This window comes from Chelon labrosus, assembly GCF_963514085.1.
Source record: "Chelon labrosus genome assembly, chromosome: 16".
In the NCBI taxonomy this organism is placed as follows: Eukaryota; Metazoa; Chordata; class Actinopteri; order Mugiliformes; family Mugilidae; genus Chelon; species Chelon labrosus.
In genome coordinates, this window is record NC_140349.1 from 6,226,844 (window position 1) to 6,248,914 (window position 22,071).

At 45.7% G+C, this 22,071-nt stretch overlaps 1 protein-coding gene across 1 annotated transcript in view; it reads right to left on the reverse strand.

The window, feature by feature from the left end:
• Nucleotides 1–22,071, reverse strand: part of nfatc1 (nuclear factor of activated T cells 1) — a 46,676-nt gene that overhangs the window by 5,146 nt on the left and 19,459 nt on the right. Inside the window, exons 7-9 of the mRNA XM_084563434.1 lie at nucleotides 16,271–16,326; nucleotides 11,106–11,238; nucleotides 7,142–7,756 (exon numbers count right to left, since the gene is read on the reverse strand). Coding sequence (XP_084419560.1) covers nucleotides 7,142–7,756; nucleotides 11,106–11,238; nucleotides 16,271–16,326 — 804 coding nt within the window. The remainder of the gene's footprint in view (nucleotides 1–7,141; nucleotides 7,757–11,105; nucleotides 11,239–16,270; nucleotides 16,327–22,071) is intronic.

Below are 22,071 nucleotides of genomic sequence, written 5' to 3' on the forward strand. Positions count from 1 at the left end.
AGGCAGGAGCGTATTTATACCGAGGTGCTGTAAATCGCTTCCTCTGGAGGATGCGAGAAAAAAAAGACAGCCTCCCCACCTCCCAACACAATTAAAGCACCATAGGGTTTCCATATTTTTGCCCCTCTGACGCTTATATATTATATTACATACACCGATCAGGCATAACATTAAAACCACTGGCAGGTAAAGGGAGTAACACTGACCATCTTGTGACAATACAGTGTACTGCTGGGAAACTTTTGGACCTGGCCTTCATTCATTCATTCATGTGGATGTTACTTAGACATGTAGCACCCACCTAGACCAGACCAGACACCCCCACCCCATAGCAATGACACTCCTTGATGGCAGCAGCCATCCCCAGCAGGATGCAGCTTTAGGAACAACTCAAGAACAGCACAAGGTGTTGACCTGGCCTCCAAATTCACTAGATCCCAAACTGATCAAGTGTCTGGCCCCCACTAACAACATCCTGTTACCAGACACCACAGGACACCCTCCACATCCGCTACTCTTACTAAAAGAGTGGACAAATTAGAAACAGCGGTTACTTTTATTGAAAAATATGCAGTTAATGTCTTAACTAGCATGAAAGTAAATTCATGCCATGGGACAGTTTAGACCCTCTGGCAGGCTGGTTTTGGGTCCGTGGGCCGTATATTTGACTGTAGACCAACTGGTTAGGATGATTCAGGAGAGACCAGCTCTCTACAACAGTTTGTAGCTCTTCCTAGCCTCCCAGCAAATAGTAGCACATTCCTGTTTCCTCTTTCCAATGACGAATACAGACTACTGCCACCTGCTGGTAGGAAGAGTTATTTCCTTTCAAGCAGGCACAGAAGATATGTACCAGTTGGCCGTTGGCTGAAAACTTTACATTGTGTTCGGAAGATATTTAGATCCAGCAGAACGCAGCGTATATCCATACAGTGGGAGTGACTGGGGCACCAAAACACAGCCTCTAAATAACGCATTATCTGCCACGAAACTCGTTCATTTCACCAATATTTTGTTATGATACGCTAGTGCTATTCCCCGTTGAGTCTAGAGTTAATGGCACAAGCAAAATGTTGGTGAAATGAACGAGATTCGTGGCAGATACTGTGTTATTTAAAGGCTGCGTTTCGGTGCCCCAGTCACTCCCACTATATGGATATACGCGGCGCTCTCCAAATGACACCAAAGTTATATGGGTGAGTAAATGATTGTATTCTGTGCCAGAAATAAGGTCCAGGTTGTACAAACGGTAGTTCACCTTTAAGAGAAGGCTTTGTTTTAACAGGTAAAGTGCTAAAACCTTTCCTTATCTTTCAGTAACACCATGAGTTCTCTTCCCTGAACGAAGCTTGGCTGAATGACACCTAAAGGTTCATCAGGTGTTTATTTCTCTCATGGTAACAGCAGGATCAGAATAATCTGTTTTGCACGGTGAGGCAAGATGCTTCCTAACATCAGGACGCCATACAGGCACCAGTCATGTGAATATGAAACCAGGATTACCAGAAGACATACTTGAACCTGAAGAAATAAACAGTCAAACCTCATCTCCACCCTCCCTCAGTCTGCCATGTGTGTTCTTCCCGGCACCGACTGAACCGACTGACCTCCTCTCCTCTATTTGATCTGGCTTTGACCTCCTGTGCATCTGGAGGTAGAGGGATACAAGTTCATATGAGTTCAGACCTCAAGGGGACGTGATTACACCGACCTCTCAACGCTACAACCTCCAGCCAGGACACCCGGCAGTAAAATCAGGACATCAAGACACCGTGTCGTCAGTTGTCCAACAACGATCAAATCATAAATTATGGCGTTTTATCTTGCACATCTCCGTGGCCCACGTGTCCTGGAAAAGCTCTCACACAAAAAAATTATAAAGAGACCTCATTTGGGCTCAGTTTATTCTCATGCAGGGGAACTTCATCTTCAGTGCCTCTGAGGCCTCAGTGCCTGTTGCTGTTTTGTGCGGCCGTTGCCATGGCCCACTTTTCATTGAGCCGTCACATTTGATGTGGAGCATCTAATTGAAAAAAAGTCAATCTATTGATCTCTAAGTGCGTTTACAACAAAGTCCTAAAAATAGGGCCGGCACCAGTGTGACATCTGTGTCATGTGGGTCACATTGATTTGCTCAAGAGAGGCCGTTGAGCAACAGAGAGGCGCTTCAAACGTGCCAGCGCCCGCAAGCACAGCGAGTGGGACGTTAATATCTTATTTAATTTAACGTCTCTGTGGTTTCAGCTTGACTTTGCAAGAACAAAAATATCTGTTTGTACTGTGACAATAAAAATGAAAAGATATTAATAAAGAGTTGCTGAGAAAACCCTCAGTAATGTCTATGCAGTAGCTGTTAGCCATAACATTATGACCACCTTCCTAATATTGTGTAGGTCTCCCTTGTGTCTCCAAAACAGTTGGGACTCATCAGAGAATGGACATGGGCCTTCTGAGGGTGTCCTGTGGTGTCTGGAAACAGGATGTTGTTAGTGGGGGTCCTTTGAGGGGAGGGGCCTCTGTGGATCATCCCACAGACACTTGATCAGTTTGGGATCTAGTGAATTTGGAGGCCAGGTCAACACCTTGTGTTGTTCTTCATGTTTTTTTTTGTTTTTTTTAGTTGTTCCTAAAGCGTTTTTGTGTGTGTGCCTGTGTCAGGCTGCATCCTGCTGGGGATGGCTGCTGCCACCAAGGAGTGTCATTGCTATGGGGTGGGGGTGCCTGGTCTGGTCTAGGTGGGTGCTACAAGTCTAAGTAACAGCCACGCCAATGAATGCCAGGTCCAGAAGTTTCCCAGCAGAACATTGAACTGTCACAAGATGGTCAATGTTATTTAGTTCTCCTGTCAGTGGTCATAATGTTGTGGCACATCTGAACATACGGAGCTCCAGAAGGGGCATGGAGAGAAAAATTTTTTGCAAAATCTTGCAAAAGTGTGTCATTAAATAAAGGTTTTTATTTTGGTCAGTTGACTTCCTGGACACTTTCTTAGACATTGTGGACACATCAGTGGAGTGTCCCCTAGCACTGAGCATGTAGAGTTTGTCATTTAATTTAATTTCTTTTCTTATTGATGTTTTCAAGGTCTAGACTTAAAATAGTGACACCTTAGTGCATTATCTCGTCATGCATGGACTTTAGAGACAAATAATTCATATAACACAAGACCCTGCAGCGTTTACCGAGCTCATGTGTGTCCAACGCTGCAGTTATTCAAGAGCAGAGAAGGTGGGGCGCGTTATGAAGTAATCCAGGAACTGGTTTCCTGTCCCATGCGGGCCGACGGCAGCTGGAGGCGACTGATACAGCCGAGCTCTCCGACCAGGAAACCCCCCAACAAACGAGGAACTCCCAGACAATTAGCAGGGTCAGCACTGTTCGCCTCATTAAGGGTTGAGACGCGGGATCCGGGGGCCCCGCAGTGACACAATGCCGCGGAGGAACCCGACTCTGGGCGGTTGAGAAATTCAACGGCGAAATAAAACCGCCGCGAGACAATGAGAGAGAGGGGGCAGAAAACACCACAGTTTACTGCCACGTCAAAACCCAGGCCACAAGCCATGAGATGTTCTTGGCCCGCGTCATGAGGCTCCTACTGGGTTACTGCAAGTCAGTCCCACAGAGCGGTTCTGGAGTTCACCACAGATTCTGCCAGCTTTTTTAAAAAACCCCAGGTATTATTTTTTTAGAAAAAGAAGTAAATGTCTGAACAATGGCACAGTGGAAACTTAAGAAAACAGAATCAGAGATGAAGAGAAACCAGAAACCAGAGAAACAGAAGAGCCCTGTAATGGATGTGACCTCTGTGAAATGTACTACTTCTGTTGTCAACACTTGGAACAGAGAACGCTGTTAACTATGAAGTCATCTTTAGCCACGCGTGCAGGAATCCAGGTCTGTCGGTCAGCTTCGGTTCAGACTCAAATAACTCGACAGCTACTGGACGCTGACTCGTGCAGACGCTGACTCTCCATCGCGCCACCGTCGGGCTGACGTCTGCGCCTGTGACTGAAATGCCTCAAGAATAATCGGAGGAGTGGCTACGGCACTTGGATGGACTGTGATAATAAAAGAAAGGCGTAAGCTTTTCATTTTACACCATCGTAAAGTTGAATTTGTCAAATACTCAAATGCTAATCCATCTCAACCTCTGTTAATAAAAGCTAGAATCTGTCGTTATTTATTAAAATGCGTCATTTGAGCTGTAACGTACAAGTTAGGTCATTATGTTATTGCTGGGCTGTTGCACTGCGCCACAACATGCAGGACTTGTATATAGCAGTGCATTAATAACTGGCAGTGCATAACACACACACCAGAGGTGGATGTTGATGAATACGCAATAAAGCAGTATTATCCACTCCTCCGAGCGCTTTATTAATGAAAACAAAAAGCTGATAATCCCTCCCGACCGTAAAAACAACAGCACGTGTGACGCTGCATCTTTAAAATCAAACAGATTCTCTAAAGCATAGGTGTCAAACATGCGGCCCGCGGGGCCAAAAGCGGCCCACCAGAGGGTCAAATCTGGCCCTGTGAAGTCTGCAAGGAAAATAACTGCTATAAGTAATATGTCCACTGTTTTTTTATAACAGACATGGACAGAACTCAACACTGAGACCCAGGACTAAACATCAGACAGCAACGGGCCCAGATTGCACTTATTTTTCTTAAGAAATTCCATTTTTTTTGAAGGACAGTTTATTAAATGTAAACATTCTCCTAATGTACTTGTTCTTCTTTGCACTAAAACAAATGGAAAAAAAATCTGGAGGTTATTATCTTACTGGAGCTAAAATGACTTTGACACCCCTGATCTAAAGCCTCTGGTCGTCAATCGTCGCGCTCTGACACTAACAAGGCCGCAACACGGCATAAAAAATGCATTTCACAACGCCTTGGCTGGGATCTGACTTCACATGTTACCTCACCGCCGACAAACGTCTCGAGCGCACTACTGTACAGTGTAACGTATGGCTTTCACCGCCTCTTCCAGATTCGGCCCGAGCCAAGGGAAAGCGTGCAAGCCTCTCCAGTCAGTAAGTTTTATGGCAGCGTGGCCGGCCTCCACCGTCCCGCGGCAACAGCAGCAGAAGCAGAAGCAGCAGCAGCGGCAGCGGCTGTGTTTTTCAAGCATGCACCCTGCAGACAAATCCTGCAGCTCCGGCTCAGGGCCAGACGGCACGGTTCAGACTTTCCATGAGCAGACATGTTTGTAACCACTCTGGGGACGGCGTGGAGAAGAAATAAAAAGTGTAACAGAGAGGGATCCTGATGAATATTAGAGGGCTGTGCAAACAGGAGTAAAAAGACAAAAAAAATGGCTATTAATTGAATGATTCAACGAGGGAGATGAAAACCACCTGTGCCACTTTCATTTATAAATGAAGTACACTGTGGCTGGTTAAATGGATAAGTGGCTAAACTGCTGTGAAATTAAATTAAATTACGCTATATTAAATAAAAAGAAAATGGCAAAGATTGAGGCTTGGCTTCTGGGAACGGATCCTTACGCAACAAAAGCAGCACACAGACGTATTTTAATTAATAGTTCAGAGATGGTTAGCGTCACGGCTAGTCTCAGATACGCAACTGGTGTCCGTGTGCACTTGTTTTTAGCATTTTTCTTTTATTTGTCTGTAATATTGTGTCAGAACTCCCTTGATCTCAATGGGATCTTCCCAATTAAACTCCTCTTTTTATTCCTACTCCTTTTTATTAAGTCACACTGTCGCAGTCATTTGCAGTAACGGCGCAGATTGTCTGAGCTTTAACGAGCGCGCTCGACGAGGAATTACGGTAACAGCGCACCTGAGCGAGGCCGTAAAGTCCCATCAGACTGTGCCAGAGGTTTTTAATGAAGTGAGAAGCTGCATTAAGTCAGGAATGTTTAGTAAAATCTCCTCCGTTGTGCCAATGAAAACAAGTGCAACAGCTCCTCAGGAATATGCATTACAGCGCCGGTAACCTACTTAAATAGTTTCACGGGCGACACCTGATTTAAACCCTGAAGAGACGAGAGGAGCGGTGGCACTCTTTTGGGACGTTAATTGCCAATCTCTAGGTCTGGGCCGCAGACAGGATTAATAAGTGTTAATGTATTTACCCAGACTGCTCGGAGAGAGGAAGTGGCATGGGAACGGTCTGCAGTCTGCGGCACCGGCTACAGCTACAGCGTCTCACTCACCATCGTCAGGAAGCTCGGCCAGACGGTTCAGATTGAGCTCTGGTGACGGATCAAAGCGCGGCTGCTCTGGCTGCTGATAGCTGCTGCTTAGAGTTTCTTCATCTACTGACCTGACGCACACAGAGAGGGAGAGAGAGAGAGAGAGAGGGAGGGAGAGCTTTCTTTTTCTCTCTCTCTCGCCCTCGGGGGAGCATCATTTACATCCAATTTATTTCAAATCACCGCAACGCAGAGCACACAGCCGCCCCGAAACCTCTGCGGTGAGCGCAGAAGGTCCAGAGCAGTGAGATCATGAAGCTCTTGCTCGCTCCGACACAAATAAAAGATGCGGCCGCGAGAGAAAATGCCTTTTTACTTTCTCCTTGAGCAGCTTCATCCAGAGTTTAAATACTACAACGACGCTTTTCACGACTCTAAGCAAAGCAGGGATTGCAACAGCGGCGGTAAACACAGGTGCACTGTATCATCACTCCCAACGTCTATCAACGCCTCCTACAGTGGCCCGTAACTGACACAAACAGTACCAGAGACGTGTAAGCAAAGTTGCACAACAAGGGTTTAAATACGCCACGTTTGATATTTTTTATCATGTGCATGAGTTTACTGAGTCCGGAGAGAGCCAGGCTAGCTGTTTCCAGCTGTTTCCAGTCTTTGTGCTAAGCTAAGCTACGTGAAATGTGCACGGAAAGAAGGCAAAACGTGGAAATAACTGACTGGGGGCTTTCTGTGTGGAGTTTGCATGTTCTCCCTGTGTCTGCGTGGGTTCTCTCCAGGTTCTCCAGCTTCCTCCCACCGTCCAAAGACATGCTGGTTAGGTTCATTGGTGATTCTAAATGGTGTGAGTGTGAATGGTTGTCTGTCTCTCTGTGTTAGCCCTGAGATAGACTGGAGACCTGCAGCAAGGCTCCAGAAAATGAATGAATGTATTCGAAACCATACAAATTTTCTCCTCACCATCATCGAGGTACATCTGGTCCAGCTCTTGCGGTTCTTGTTTGATGCTGACGGCCAGCGTCGTGGGGCTCCCGTCCTCCTGCAGAGAGGGGCGACCCCTCTCCGGCGCCTTGGGGTGCTGCTGGGGCGCCCCGGGGCTGGCGCTGCCGCTGACCGGCTGGCCCGGCGTCATGCAGTGGGCCGGGGAGAAGGGGGCGTCGGTCGGGGTGGACGGCTGCGAGGTCGGGGAGGAGGAGGCGCTGCTGGGCGGGTAGAGGTTGGGCGGCTGGTAGCGCCCCGGAGTCTCCTGGATGATGGAGACGTGCGGGACTGGCGACTGCGGCCCCGGGCCGGCGGCTAGGCACTTGGAGAAGGGCGGCGGGGAGAGATCGTGGAGTTTGGGGCTGGTGCTTGGAGAGGAAGAGGAGGTCAGCGAGGAGGGCTTCGCTACAAGTCTCTGCTGGCCGACAGAGTACGCCCCGCCGACGACACACGACCTGAGGTCAGAGGGCATCATCGGGGTCATGGCCTGCGAGTGGTAGTACGGCTTTGGGTGCAGGGACACGGCGGGGCCATGCTGGGAGCACACCAGAGGGGCGTCGAAGTCGTCCCGCGGCTCCGTCTTTATTGTTGGAACTGACGAGGAAAGGAAGGAAAACAGAAGAAGGAAAAGCTAAATGAGTAAACACATATTCCGACCGTCCTGCAAGTATGAGTGAGTGAGTGGGTTTGTGGCTAGGATACCCACTGCCAAACAAACACTCTCATCAATGAGTCTCTGTGTTCTGGCCCGAGCACCCCCACCCTACTGAACATATTCACAAAAGTAGAAAAAAAAAAGAGGGATGACTCATCAACACGAGAAAAGTCTGGCTGCTTCGAGAATAAAAGGCCTGTTTTCTTTGGATCCTGCAAACATCGTCCAAATGTGAGATATGAAAGATGAACTTTACTGATTTTAAATAAATTACCGCTGGCTCATTGAGGACATTAACGGAGAGTGGACGGAGAAACAAAAGGGGTTTTTATTGAGGCTCGCGTTGATCGTGTAAGTGAGGAGCCGAAATGAGACGGGACTTGTTCTCAGCCGCTGTGGTCTTGGCCGTTCAGCCGGATTCCAGCGCAAAAACATGTTGGACACCGAGTTTTCAAATGTGGGCCGTTAATCAGCCGCAGCTTGTGACACGACATCAGTCTTATACAACCAGATACAAGCGAACGACAGCACGGCTCTGACCCTGAGCTCCATCACTGCAGCACTTCACTGGATCGGTTCCTTCTTTTCTTCAGGCTGAAGCTGTTTTAGATTAGAGCATCGAGCCGAACTAGTAAATTATGACATCGACTTGAACGCACCACAATGACTGCAGCCCGTGGCCAGATAGTACATGCACCAATCAGCCACAACATTAAAACCACTGACGGGAGAAGTAAATAACATCGACCATCTTGTGACAATTCAATGTTCTGCTGGGAAACGTTTGAACCTGGCATTCATTGGTGTGGATGTTACTTAGACATGTAGCACCCACCTAGACCAGACCAGGCACCCCCACCCCATAGCAATGACACTCCTTGATGGCAGCAGCCATCCCCAGCAGGATGCAGCACACAATAACGCTTTAGGAACAACTCAAAAAGAACAGCACAAGGTGTTGACCTGGCCTTCAAATTCGCTAGATCCCAAACTGATCAAGTATCTGTGGGATGATCCACAGAGGCCCCTCCCCTCAAAGCCCCCCCCACTAACAACATTGTGTTACCAGACACCACAGGACACCCTCAGAAGGCCCATGTCCATTCTCTGATGAGTCACAACTGTTTTGGAGGCACAAGGGAGACCTACACAATATTAGGAAGGTGGTCATAATGTTATGCCTGAAAGGAATCAATTCTTCATACCAACAAACAGCAGTAGTATTATATATAGTACTAGTAGTAGTAGTAGTATATATTTGTCATTCAAAATGGGAAACCAGAAGAGCTATTCCTGGGAGACTATCGGCCCTTAAAGCCCGATAAACCAAACCAACCTCAAAGAACTAGCGGCAATGAAGGTTGACGAATGCCCGCTCCAAAAAGCTGCACTTGAACGCACCACAAATACCAACAGCCAATGGCCAGACGGTACATGGCAACAGGTGGCAGTAGTCTGTATCCGTCATTGTAACGGGGGAAACAGGAAGCGCTATTATTAGCGCTGGGAGTTGGTCTACGGTTTATATCTGGACGGTCGTGTTGTTGTGGAATCATTTGTATATTTGAATGTTCAGAAGAGATAAAGGTGGAAAACAAGAAGAGCCTTCTGTGGGGCCTCTGTTCACCTTCTCGTGCACTGGTTCTCTGAGCTGATCGGCCAATCAGAGGGCTCTTTTCCAGGGTCAGATTGGCGGCACATCGCAAAAACTAGGACGACAGACGCCAACGAAACGGCGGGACACGTCACGCCATTTTCTCTAATTCTATTTGTTGCACTTTCATGATTTTCCACTGGTGTTTAGTTCTTCATCTGCATCTTTTTTTTATTATTATTATTACTATTCAGATAATATATATATGTATTTCAAACCTGGTGCAAAACAGAAGCAGTGAAACAAGGAAGCGTCACACTTCGCTGAAGCCTCCGCTGTCAACAACTGCACAAGAGGAACAGTGATGAGCCGGTGACACCGACCACAGGACTAAAATAGCAGATGCACACCTATTTTTGGGGCTTGTTTGGAGGAAGTGTGTGATGCACAGACACAGAAAAGAGGAGAAGAAGTGCAAATGTTTGTCGTGCCACAACAGAGTCCCCCTCCCTCTCCGCCCCCACCCCACTCTGCTTTTGTGCTTCCGGAGTGAAACACAGTGCATGTCTTAAAATAAACCTGTTACAACACCTGTTGCTGCAGAAAATAAAGCGAAAAAGTTTTTTTTTAACCCGTCGGAAAAAAAGCGAGATTTATTTACGTCTCACTTTTGAAGAACTGAGAGTTTCTTTCCACCCACGTCCGTCCGCATTTGTTTGAAACTCTCTCTCAGTGATTCTCCGCTCTCCCTGAACTCTTGAAGATCCTACCATCGCCTTAATAGCCTTCGCCCTTTACAGGACACTCACCCCCCCCCCCACTCCGCCCGCTCCCTTAAACTCCGCGTCCCGTAGACAATGCTCCACTTTCACAGCGGGGCACTCCGTCGCCCACGTACAGGGCCGGGCCAGTTCGGCTGAATCACAGCTTTGAACCACCCACTGGATTTTCGCTCCAAGCCCAGAGAGCAATTAGCAGTGGTTTTTACATTTCAGTCGGTGGGTCAGTGTTTATATTTAGCTTGGCAATGGCTCCTCTATTCAAATAACATGCTTTTCCCATGCCACCTTCTTTTTTTCCCTCCCCCCCTTCCCCTTGTGTGTCCAGTCGCTGCAGCGTTGACGCGGCTACAGGTATGGAAAAGAACAGATTTTATGGATTTCTTTCTTTTTTCTTTTTTTTTTACAATGGAGGAATAATAGCGTTGCTTTGTTCCTCCCTCGCAAACCACCAGACAAGGGGGAATACAAACTGTTTGTTCTCGTCTTCAGATGTAAAATGTTTCTAATTAGTCTGGGACGAGGAAGCCAGAAAGCAGACTAACGGTAGCGAAGTGCTGACGAGAAAGAAAAAATAAATAAAAAATGAGCCTGCAAGTCGGAGATTAATGGAAGGGGTATTTTTTTTCATTTTTATTATTATTATTTTGCGACAGAAACTGCTTTGACTGCTCGTCTCTTAGGTTTTGCTGGTGAAAGTTGTTTGGGTTCACACCAGACTAGAGAAAGCTGCGTTTTATGGGCCATTAACCAAAGCAATAGGATTATTTATGATCCACAACACTGGCTATGCTGCAGACTTCACATGTCAGATCTTATTTCTAACCACGATCATGTACGAAAATGTCTTTTTGTTGCAGCTTGCACTTAAACGCCAACTAAAGTCTTATGTAAGTAGTAACTTGAAGCCTTTACCGCTGGCAGGGACGTAGGTGAAGCGCTGGTACTGGCTCCGTTTCCTCTTGCCGTTGCAGACGTAGAAGTTGACGTGGACCGGAGTGGAGAGTCTCTGGTTTCGGTAGGGAGGGATTTCAACGAGGATCGAGTTCTGCAAACACAGGAAAACAATCATTCTCATTGTGTGTACAGAGAGGCAGACGAGGCTTCTGTGTTTATTCTTCTGGCATACCAGTGTTACATTCACTGACTGTGTATAAAGATGGATGAACCCTTAGAGAAGTATTCTAAACGATTTCTTGAGGGGAACTTTGAAGCTCAGTGCGGTGTCTCTGGCGGCCGCCATCTTGGAAGTGCCTGACTCCTCCTACACTACAGTACCCAGCTAATTCAAAACTGAAGATGGGGCAGCTAAGAGACAGAGCAGCCACGCTGTTAACTATGCATCAATTTGACACTTTAAACTGCAAAAACCAGGCATAACATTATGACCACCAATCTAATATTGTGTAGGTCTCCCTTTTGTCTCCAAAACAGTTGTGACTCATCAGAGAATGGACATGGGCCTTGAGGGTGTCCTGTGGTGTCTGGCGACAGGATGTTGCTAGTGAGGGGCCTTTGGGGGGCGGGGCCTCTGTGGATCATCCCACAGATACTTGATCAGTTTGGGATCCAGTGAATTTGGAGGCCAGGTCAACACCTTGTGCTGTTCTTCATGATTTTTTGAGTTACTCCTAAAGTTGCATCCTGCTGGGGATGTCTGCTGCCATCAAGGAGTGTCATTGCTATGGGGTAGGGGTGTCTGGTCTGGTCTAGGTGGGTGCGTCTGGTCTAAGTAACATCCACACCAATGAATGCCAGGTCCAAAAGTTCCCCAGCAGAACACTCAATTATCACAAGACGGTCAATGTTCTCCTGTCAGTGGTCATAATGTTGTGGCTGATCAGTGTGTATATAAGAATCATACAGTTGTCATGAATGGATAAATTATCTGTTGTAAAGTCGGGCATTTTATTGCAGACGTCTGTGGCGATTGACTCATTCTTGAAGCCACCCTCAAGTGTCCAGTTGAGGAACTGCAGCTTTTGGCTCTTATCGCTTCATTCTTCATTTTGTTGCTGCTTGGTTATTATATGTCATTCTTGGCTTTGTGTGCTTGCAAATGCACATCGACGACAACTTTTTGAACTTCAAAAATGACTTAATTCATTGCACAAACCACAAGAGTTTCGGGGCACAGACTTCAGGTTTGTAAAGCATTAAATCCACAGTAACGGACTTTATGTATTTATTTATTTATCTTTTTGTGGCTTGTTTTTTTTTTATGTTTTTACATAGGTGCTTGTTTCTGTCTGTGCTCAGTGGAGCCAGTGAAGCTGAGCTGAGCTCCAGATTGTACTTCATTTCCATGAAATCATTAGCCTGCAGTCAGGGGCTGTAGATAAAAATCTGAAAATCTGGTTGCTATCCCAAACGAAATAGAGCCACAAAGAGACCATGAAGTAAGGTTAGAGAGAGAACCCCGGTTGTTTGCACAGCGAATAACTCAGCCGACGGAGTGAATAAATTGACCTCCAGAGTATCCAGATAGTTTATTTCCCTCAGCAGAGCTTCCTGCTGGGAGCGAAGGCCCGGGAGCGACCGCGTTCCCAGGTTCAGCTTGTGGACACATCAGCCGCTTAGTGTGTTTCTGAGCGTGCACGCTTGAATATATGTGACTGAGTGCGCTGGAGGTGCTCCTCGGTAGCCAGGGAGGAAGTCATCCGTCTACAAAACTGTGCTTTGGGGGACAGCCCGGCCCTACAAATACAGGTGAGAGCTGACACGTGTTTTATTAAATCACTACAGTCGTAAAGCCAAGTGGAGCCAGATGAGGCTTTTCTACTTTTCTGGCTCCGCTCGGAGAATTAGCTGATAAAGACTCTGGAAGCGATTCAGCCATTCAACGTCGAACAACAATATCTGCGCCGCTGACGTCAAGTTATTCACGAAAAACAGGCTCGGGTTTTAAATAAAAACACGCGCCAGTGAACCGGTTCGCCCGACTGGGAACGTTTTATGCACATGTGCCGCGTTATTAAATCATATCGACTCAAAGGGCGCATAGTGGACGTATAAAAATCACCCAAATTAGGTCTGAGATGTTCTGACTAAGGTAAAATTATATCACATGGTACGGACGATGGAGGAAAGGCGTGACAAAGCGAGCACGTATTAGCATTTTTGGGGCCATTTATGCATGTACCATCATATATGCATGCTCAGAGACACACTTGTGCAGAAACTGAAGCCCAAAAACTAAGAAGAAGCTGCATGGAGGAAACGTTTGAGAGCTCCAGTTGTCTTTTCTGCACAATCTGTAACTTTTCTCTCTCTTTTCAGGGTCTGTGCAGGTGACAGAGGCAGCGAGGTTGTCCGAATTTGTGGGTTTGTCTGTGTCGCGGCGGTTAAACCTGGCCGAGGCAGCGTCGGTGTTTAAAATGGGACCAATCCAGCAGACTGGGTTGAGTGGGAGGGAGGGAGGGGGGGGAGAAAGGGATGGAGAGAGAGGCTCTTTGTCTATTCAAGCACAGACAGATGTGTCCCAGAAGTCACTGCGCGAGTGTGTTTGTCTGTGTTTTGCAACGGGAAGACACCGGGAGCAGGTGCAGCGCCTCACATGTAGACACCATCTAATCCCCTCGTCTATCTCCCAGACTCCCACCACATCTCTCTCTCTCTCTATCTCTCATTCTCTCTCTCCCTCTTTCTTTCTCTCCGTCTCCCTCTCTTAGCTGTCCACGGCCAAGACAGCGCACACTGCCAAGCTCAAACTCCCACAGGTGGAAGGTTGAACTTTTAAACACCTTTTCCACACGTTTCAAACATAACACTGCTGCTGCTGCTGCTGCTGCTGCTGCTGCTGCTGCTGCTGCTGCTTCCCGCTGCAGAAGGTTTCCGCCCCGGCCCGAGAAAATATAAGTCACAATCCGGCAAACGGGAAATGGATGTTAATAAAGTAATTGCACTGTATTTAGAGCAGGTACAGGACATTTAGACTGTCTGCAGTGAATTAAAACTTTATATGGTGGCCCTTTTTCTTTTTTCACAGAGATCTGGTAGAAACTTCATCAACCCGAATTTTCCAATGTTATGAATGAACACGTGCAAATAAATCAAACACATAAATGACTGAATAAGGAATCAGAGCGTTAAAGGAATCTGTTCTAGTAGAGTTAGGAGACTGTGTTTTAAGCAGGGTAAGTTGTGCGTTCATGGGATGGTAGAAAAATTCGAAAAATGAGCGCCGGACTGAAGGGCTGCTCGAAAAGTCAACGGAGATTAAAGATTAGACAAAGTGCAAAAGCACGGTGGACGTTGTAAATAAGCCTAATGATTAAGGATTAAAACACAGTGCAGGGAAATGGATTAATGGTGTGTTTGAAAGGCTACCAATGTGCTGTTTAAATGTTTGGGCCAAAGAAAAACATACAATGGTAAATTAAAAGCAACAAAACGCACCAAAGTCATAAAAACAACCTGTAAAACATGTAAAATGAGACAATCTGAGGAGCATGTGAAGGCTAAGCTCTGTCTGGATAGATAGCATTGGGAATACGCTCATCCAAACTCTTCTTTTTTCATTTTTTACTGAGATTTTTTTATATGTACAAGACAACCTGATGTCAAACTAGAAACGTCTGCTTGGAGAGACCGACGGAAATGTCTGTCCTCTCTTTTACATCTCCAACAAGATACTGAGATCAAAACCCTGACTCTTAGCTTAAACTTAATGTTAGGATTGGGGAAAGGTTGAACCGGGATGGCTGGGTCAGGAGCAGGAGCAGTGACCTCTAGAGATTTAGTCTCACTGGCAGCAGAAGTCACTGCACATGGCCAAGAAACGTTGATGAAATCTCCACTGATTCACACAAAGTTTAAATACTGTAGCTTTATATTTAGTGCATGAATACTAAAGTGTTCTCGATTTTCCTGTTTCATAAGGGTGTCTCCTAAAATGTGATGCTTTTACTTTGAAAGTGTGATCCAGTAAGTCTGTGATCAGTCATCCAGGTTTTAACATTTAAGAAAGGCAACTGGACTTGTAGAGTTTTCTGAGAAGATGTTTCACCATTCGTCCGAGTTCAGTTATAGAGCATAGACTGTATATAAATATGGACAAGGCGGCGCCATCTTGCGACTTTGGAGCCAGAGTCTGATCAGTACGGTCCGAGAGTGGAGCCATGTGGAGCCGCGATATCGATGCCCCGCCCACACTTCCTCCAGACTCACTCGCGTTTTCGTTTAATTAATACTACGCTTTTCTCTACCTCCAACAGTTACAAGGAAATGTTGCGTTATACACTGCACTTGTTTTTAAAAACTGCACTGGGCCGCTTTACCGAGCGGTTGGCATGGAAACTGGTGGTCGCCATAATGTCACATCCTGTTTCTATAGCATCAAAACTAAAACATAACTCATCCAAAAAAAAAAAAGGCACTTTAACATGCATCAGCATTATATTAACTACCTAAAAACTCTTTGAAAAACAAATATTTGACGTGTATTTTAGTGTTTTAGTTTGACGCAAGTCCCACCCACTAACATGGAGGGGGCGGAGCTTATGACATATACTGCAGCCAGCCACCAGGGGGAGCTCTACTTGCTTTGGCTTCACTTTTGTGGAGCAGTTCCGTCCATCTTTATACTGTCTATGGTGTAGAACATCAGAAGGGTCCATCATCAACTAGGGGGGTGCTCTAATGATCCATTATCGGTCTGAGGCTCCAGTCTCAAGATGTACTGTACTGTCTTCTTCCATCAATTAACAATACAGCTCTAACTTTTGTCCCCAAGACGTTTCAACCTCATTCACACCTTGAGACTGGAGCCTCAACCTCAACTTCCCACCAGTCCCTTAGAAATGAAGAAGCTACTTGGATGAGTGGCGAAACTCTACAAGACCAGTTGCCTTTCTTTAACACTTCTTGGATATGGTGATCCAGTCAGTGTGAGCTGCAGTGAGACTGAGTGGAGCTCCATTAGCTCTCGGGCTCACATGATTTTGTTTTTTTTAAACTGTGAAGATTAAAGATTTTGGCACCGAGTTCAGTCAAAATGATCGGAGACAGCTGCTCTTTACGCGGCGCTTTAATCCTGAAATGAGACTTGTCACGATCACTGTGTCACATGCAGCACTTACAGGCTTCGAGGCGTCTCTCTCGATCTTGGCCTCGGTCTCCCAGAGGTGGTGACCGTCTAAAGAAATTAAAAAGAGAGAGAAAGAAAATGATTCAGTTCAGAAATGAATTCCCAGCAGACACAAAGAAATGCAGCGACTGTTGTTATTATTAGCATTATCATCATGTGTTACATCAGTGATTGATAAAACAGCCACGGGCCAACGTCACACCGTCTGAGCCACAGCTCATGAGCTCATATCCTCAGACCTGAGACAGAACGGGAGACAACCAACGCACAAGGGAGAGAAATCTGATGCAATCCTTCCCAGAAAAAAAAAAAAAAAAAACATCATTCCAAAGAGATGAGCGACATCTTTGGTGGATGAGAGAAACCTTGACTTCATCACTGTGTGGAATCCCAACATGCTCGAGCAGCTGGTCGACTCATTAATACGCTGGAAACTGACAACTCGTCTCGGCTTTCAAACTCCTTACTTGAGTTCTCATAGGAATCTTTCTGTTATTCCCATATAACGATTGTTAAACTGTATTGGTATTCTTCTCTGGTCATGTGTTTCTTCTTCATTTTGTCGCTACAGTGGAGAGGGCTTTTTTTTTTTTAACCATCAGGCGCTAAAACGAGACATCACATGAGCTGCTGGAAACACTGGCTTTGATTTGATTTGTAGTTCTGTGAGGTGCGAGGGAAAAAAATACATTTTTATTAGAGCCCCGGCTCATTAATGATGCTCTTAAAAAAAAGCTTGAAAGGAGAAAGTGGAAAGGAGACTGCAGTTTAAAGAAAGAAAAGGTGAGCTGTGGCCAGATCGCACGGTGCAGATGGATGGGACGTCATCTGTTTGTGTAGACAGGAGTTGTGAGCTGGCAGAGATGGAGGAGGTGCTGCTACAAACCGACGGCCTCTGTTAAGTCTGAGAGGACCTGTTTTCTTTTCTCTGCTCTGTTTTGACATGACTATCCAAGAGGATTGGAGTCTTGAAATGATTCGTAACACCAGAAACAGAATCGACCCTTTAAGCCCAGACATGACAAAACGGACACCAAAGAACTGTCGGCGACGAAGGTCCACGTTGACTGGGTATGCACCAAAACATTACACTTGAGCACACCGCAAAGATTACAGCTAATTACCAATGGTACATAAGTAGTGCATCTGCATGAGGTGAAATAACTCTCCACACCAGCAGGTGGCAGTAGTCTGTATTTGTCGTTGAAAAATGACAAATGGACAAATTAAAGGGGAACTACTCTTTTTTACAACCTGGACCTTATTTCTGTCATAAAATATGATCGTTTACTCACCCATATAACTTTGGTGTCATTTGTAGTCGTTCGGGAGATATTTAGATTTGCATATATTCATATAGTGGGAGTGACTGGGGCACCGAAATGCAGCCTCTAAATAATGCGTTATCTGCTGCGAAACTCGTTAATTTCACCAATATTTTGTTATCGTACACTAGTGCTATTCCCCGTTGAGTCCGGGGTTACCTGTTATCATCATACTGCTATTTTTTTGCAACATGGCTGAATATTTTTCCGATTCTGGGGTTGTGGGGGAACCATACCAGTAGCAAATTACAGGTAAACAAGCTGACCGTTGCAGGTGCGCAGAGTGATCAGAGATGACATCATCCAGGTCAGAAGACATCATCCGGATGATGATAACAGGTAACTCTGGACTCAACGGGGAATAGCACTAGCGTACGATAACAAAATATTGGTGAAATTAACGAGTTTCGCGGCAGATAATGCGTTATTTAGAGGCTGCGTTTCGGTGCCCCAGTCACTCCCACTATATGGATATACGCTGATCTAAATATCGTCCGAACGACTCCAAATGACACCAAAGTCATATGGGTGAGTAAACGATCATATTTTATGGCAGAAATAAGGTCCAGGTTGTAAAAAATGGTAGTTCCCCTTTAAGACACCAGAGAGCTACTGGCAATGAAGGCCCACGTTGCCTGCGTGTGACCCAAAAAACATTAACACATCGCAAAGACTACCGCTAATAACCCAACGGCACATAAGATTGTCAAAGGGAAGAGCTACTATTAGCATGGAGGCTAGGAAGAGCTACATCTTCTGAATCATTCTGATCAGTTGGTCTACAGTTAACTCATTTTAGATGTTCGTGTTGCTGTGAAATTACTCGCGCCACCATCATGTGTCCAACTGGTGCCAACAGTGAGGGACACACCATCAGAATAAGGGCCACCGGTGTTCGTCACACAAAAGACCAGAACAGTCTAACGATCAACTATAATTTCCGGAGCCACATTTCCTCCAACTCACAAACAATGAAGAGGCTGTCTCAATATAAATATATGTTTTTTGAGCTTCGGAGTTTGCTTAATTTTGTCAGATTTCCAGTGCACCTGCTGTGAATCAGACTGTGTAATCAGGACACGGTCATGGTCGAAGTGAGTACGATTTTCTGCAGACCTCCGTCGGCCCTGTGTGCCAGACTGAGAATTATTCAAATATCTCTAGTAAATCATTATTTATTTATGTTTTTTACTGCTATTACCCAGAATGCATGTTTATGCAACATCATTATAAAACAATAAAAGGAACTGGAGGAAATCAATGCCAGTAAAACAGATGAGAATGAAACCGTCACTAAAAACAACTCTGTATCACGTATCTCTGCTATCATATGTAGATGGTTTTTACCTTCTTAATGATTTTCCAACCTTAGCTATGGCCTTGACGGAGTTATGGCTGACAAAGGGTTGAGAAAAAAAAACCCTGAAAACCTTTGTGTTAACAACGATAAGCATCACCACAACAAAGACATTCTGTGAGTGCCAGAATAACTTAGTACACATGTAAGGTGCAGACATCTGGGAAGCACACACACACGCCAGTATGTGGTATTATAAATCAAATACAAGATCTGGAGACAGCGGGGAAAGCAAGCCTGTCTGTAAACAAACAAAAAAAAACAGATTGTCATACAGGAAGTTGTACAGGATCCTCGTTCTCAGCTGGAAGGATGTGAGGGGCACGCTGTGTTCAGGGGACGTTGTTTTTAAGACCGCGTCCTTTGTTTACCAAAAGGTGGCCGTGTCTCTTTTTCAGTGCACGACTTCACACTCCAAAGTGGAATCAGAAAACTTTGAGTTCATCCTTGTAAACTTAATAGGTTCTACACCGATCAGCCACAACATTAAGACCACTGACAGGAGAAGTTAAGAACATCGACCATCTTGTGATAATTCAATGTTCTGCTGGGAAACTTTTGGACCTGGCATTCATTCATGTAGATGTTACTTAAACATGTAGCACCCACCTACACCAGACCAGGCACCCCCACCCCATAGCAATGACACTCCTTGATGGTAGCAGCCATCCCCAGCAGGATGCAGCCTGACACAGGTACACACACAAAAAAAGCTTTAGGAACAACTAAAAAAGAAAAACATGAAGAACAGCACAAGGTGTTGACCTAGCCTCCAAATTCACTAGATCCCAAACTGATCAAGTATCTGTGGGATGATCCACAGAGGCCCCTCCCCTCAAAGGCCCCCCACTAACAACATCATGTTGCCAGACACCACAGGACACCCTCAGAAGGCCCATGTCCATTCACAACTGTTTTGGAGGCACAAGGGAGACCTACACACTACTAGGAAGGTGGTCATAATGTTATGCCTGATCGGTGTATGTTTCCTTAGATGACTAAAAGTAAAATCTGTGAGTCCATCTCTGTCTTTTTCCCTCCCCTGCTCCGTCTCATCGCTGCCTCTCTTCTCTCTAGGAGACTCTCTAGAAGGGAAGCCTGCGGCCGCCGATGTCGATCCACAGGAGGTAAACATGTTTTTCAGATCTCCCCGTCTCCTTTTCCTCAATCTCTCTCCCTCTCTCTGACTCACACATACACGCTCACATCATTTTTCACATCAATACGCAGATAGAAAATTTTAAATTGAGCAATTTGTTGTCTGTGCCCATCTACCTACTGCCAGGAAACTTCTCAAAGCAAAAAAAAAAAAGAAAGTGGGGCTGTGAATGCGTGGGATGCCTTTGTTTGAAAAGGGTGTACCGGATAATTGATAACCACAGAATGTAATTGATAACCACAGAATGTTCCAGAGTTATAGGGCAACATCTGCGCAACGCCTGCACCGATCCAATGAAAAACCTCTAGTCCACAGCTCCCCTCCTACCAAATTTAAGCAAGCACAATATGGTCTCTGGCTCCCTGGCCCGCTGTGCTGGATAATATCCAATATTATCTAAGTTAAACAACTCAGCCTAAACCCCCCCTCTTCCCAAAAAAAAAAAAATACCAAGCCCGACCATATAAACCCAGTACCCCTCTCCAGCTCCCACAACGCCCAAGCTCTACAAAAATCTGGCAGCGCTCCAGCCTCTCAGAAGTCTTACAAATCACATTTCGTTAGAAATGGTCTATACAAATCATTACTTTCTGGGAACAGACATAACACAGAGCAGTCAATGACACGGCGGCTGTACGGAGTCATGGCAGCCGAGGGGGATCAAACAATATACAATACGGTTATTTGTCATGTCGTGTTTATAAATGGAATCAAGCAGCTCCTTGTGCTCCTTAATTGGAGCTGGGTGGAGTGAAAGTTTGGTGCCCAGAGTGAAACAGCGGGGTGGCATGTGCCCAAGCACTCCTAACATACAGTAAATATAAACACATGCTCTGCCCAGGCCCGGGCGGCCACACTGAAAGGGCTCCCTTGTCCTCTGAGCGGTGACCGAAACGTCTTCCTTCCCAACCGCCCTGAAAAAGAAGGAGTGGCGGCTGAGGTGAAAGCTCGGTGCAGATAAAATAAAAGGGGGGGGGGGCGGAAGCCGAGGAGGAGATACCGGCTGTCGCTGCGCAGCGTCACGCCGCACTTTTCCCCAAGAAGCCAATCTCTGGAGTTCCTCAAAAGGGGCCGTTAATTTTTATGAATTGCACGCAGTAATTTCTGAAAACTTAATCCCCGCTGTTTATGTGGCTGTAATTGATTTGTTTATGAAAAACAGCCATTGTTCTCAGAAGTGTGCGAGGCAGCCAAACCGCCGAGCGGCTTCAAGTGGAAATCATTGTTCTGTGCATGTAATGAAACTGACCATGTGCACCACCAAAAGAAAGCAGCCCCCCCCCTACCCAAACCCTCCCAAAAACAAAAACCGAGCAGTCGCATTACTTTCATATTGCTCACGGCCCTCGTGGGTTTAAAGACGGATGGTTGTCTGTAGATGTATTGTGGTAATTCCTTCATAATCTCTCTCTGTCTCTCAAAAAAACAAAAAACAAAAGTTCAAATACCTACAAACCCTCAGGCCAAGAACAATTAGACAAAATTATTGAGTCCAGACGAGGAAAGACGGACAGTTGAGGAGGACAGTTCAACAAAAACACAGCCATCCTTTAGCCGAGGAGTTTGATAGATCAGGGAAATGGTTACTCATAGCGATACTGACGGTAGACCAGACCAGGCAGCTTTCCAGTTTAACAGATGTGAGAGTGCTCTTTTCATTTTGCGGATTCATTTATTATTTTTTTTCTCCCTTCTGCAAAGGATTTCCTTCAGGATCTCTCACTGAAATTAAGCCATTATCAATCATGGTGGGAAGACTCTGCGCAGAAAAGTGCACTTTACTAAAAATACGGGAAATCTAGTGAACAGGAAAGTAGAAAGAGAGGTACACAGAACTAGTAGTTCCAGATATCTGATTCATTCGGTTATCTCTTAAAAGCTACGTTTGGATACTAAACAAAGCAAAGCAAGAACGTTCTAGGCTCAAATCCATCACCCAACTGGGGCCTTTC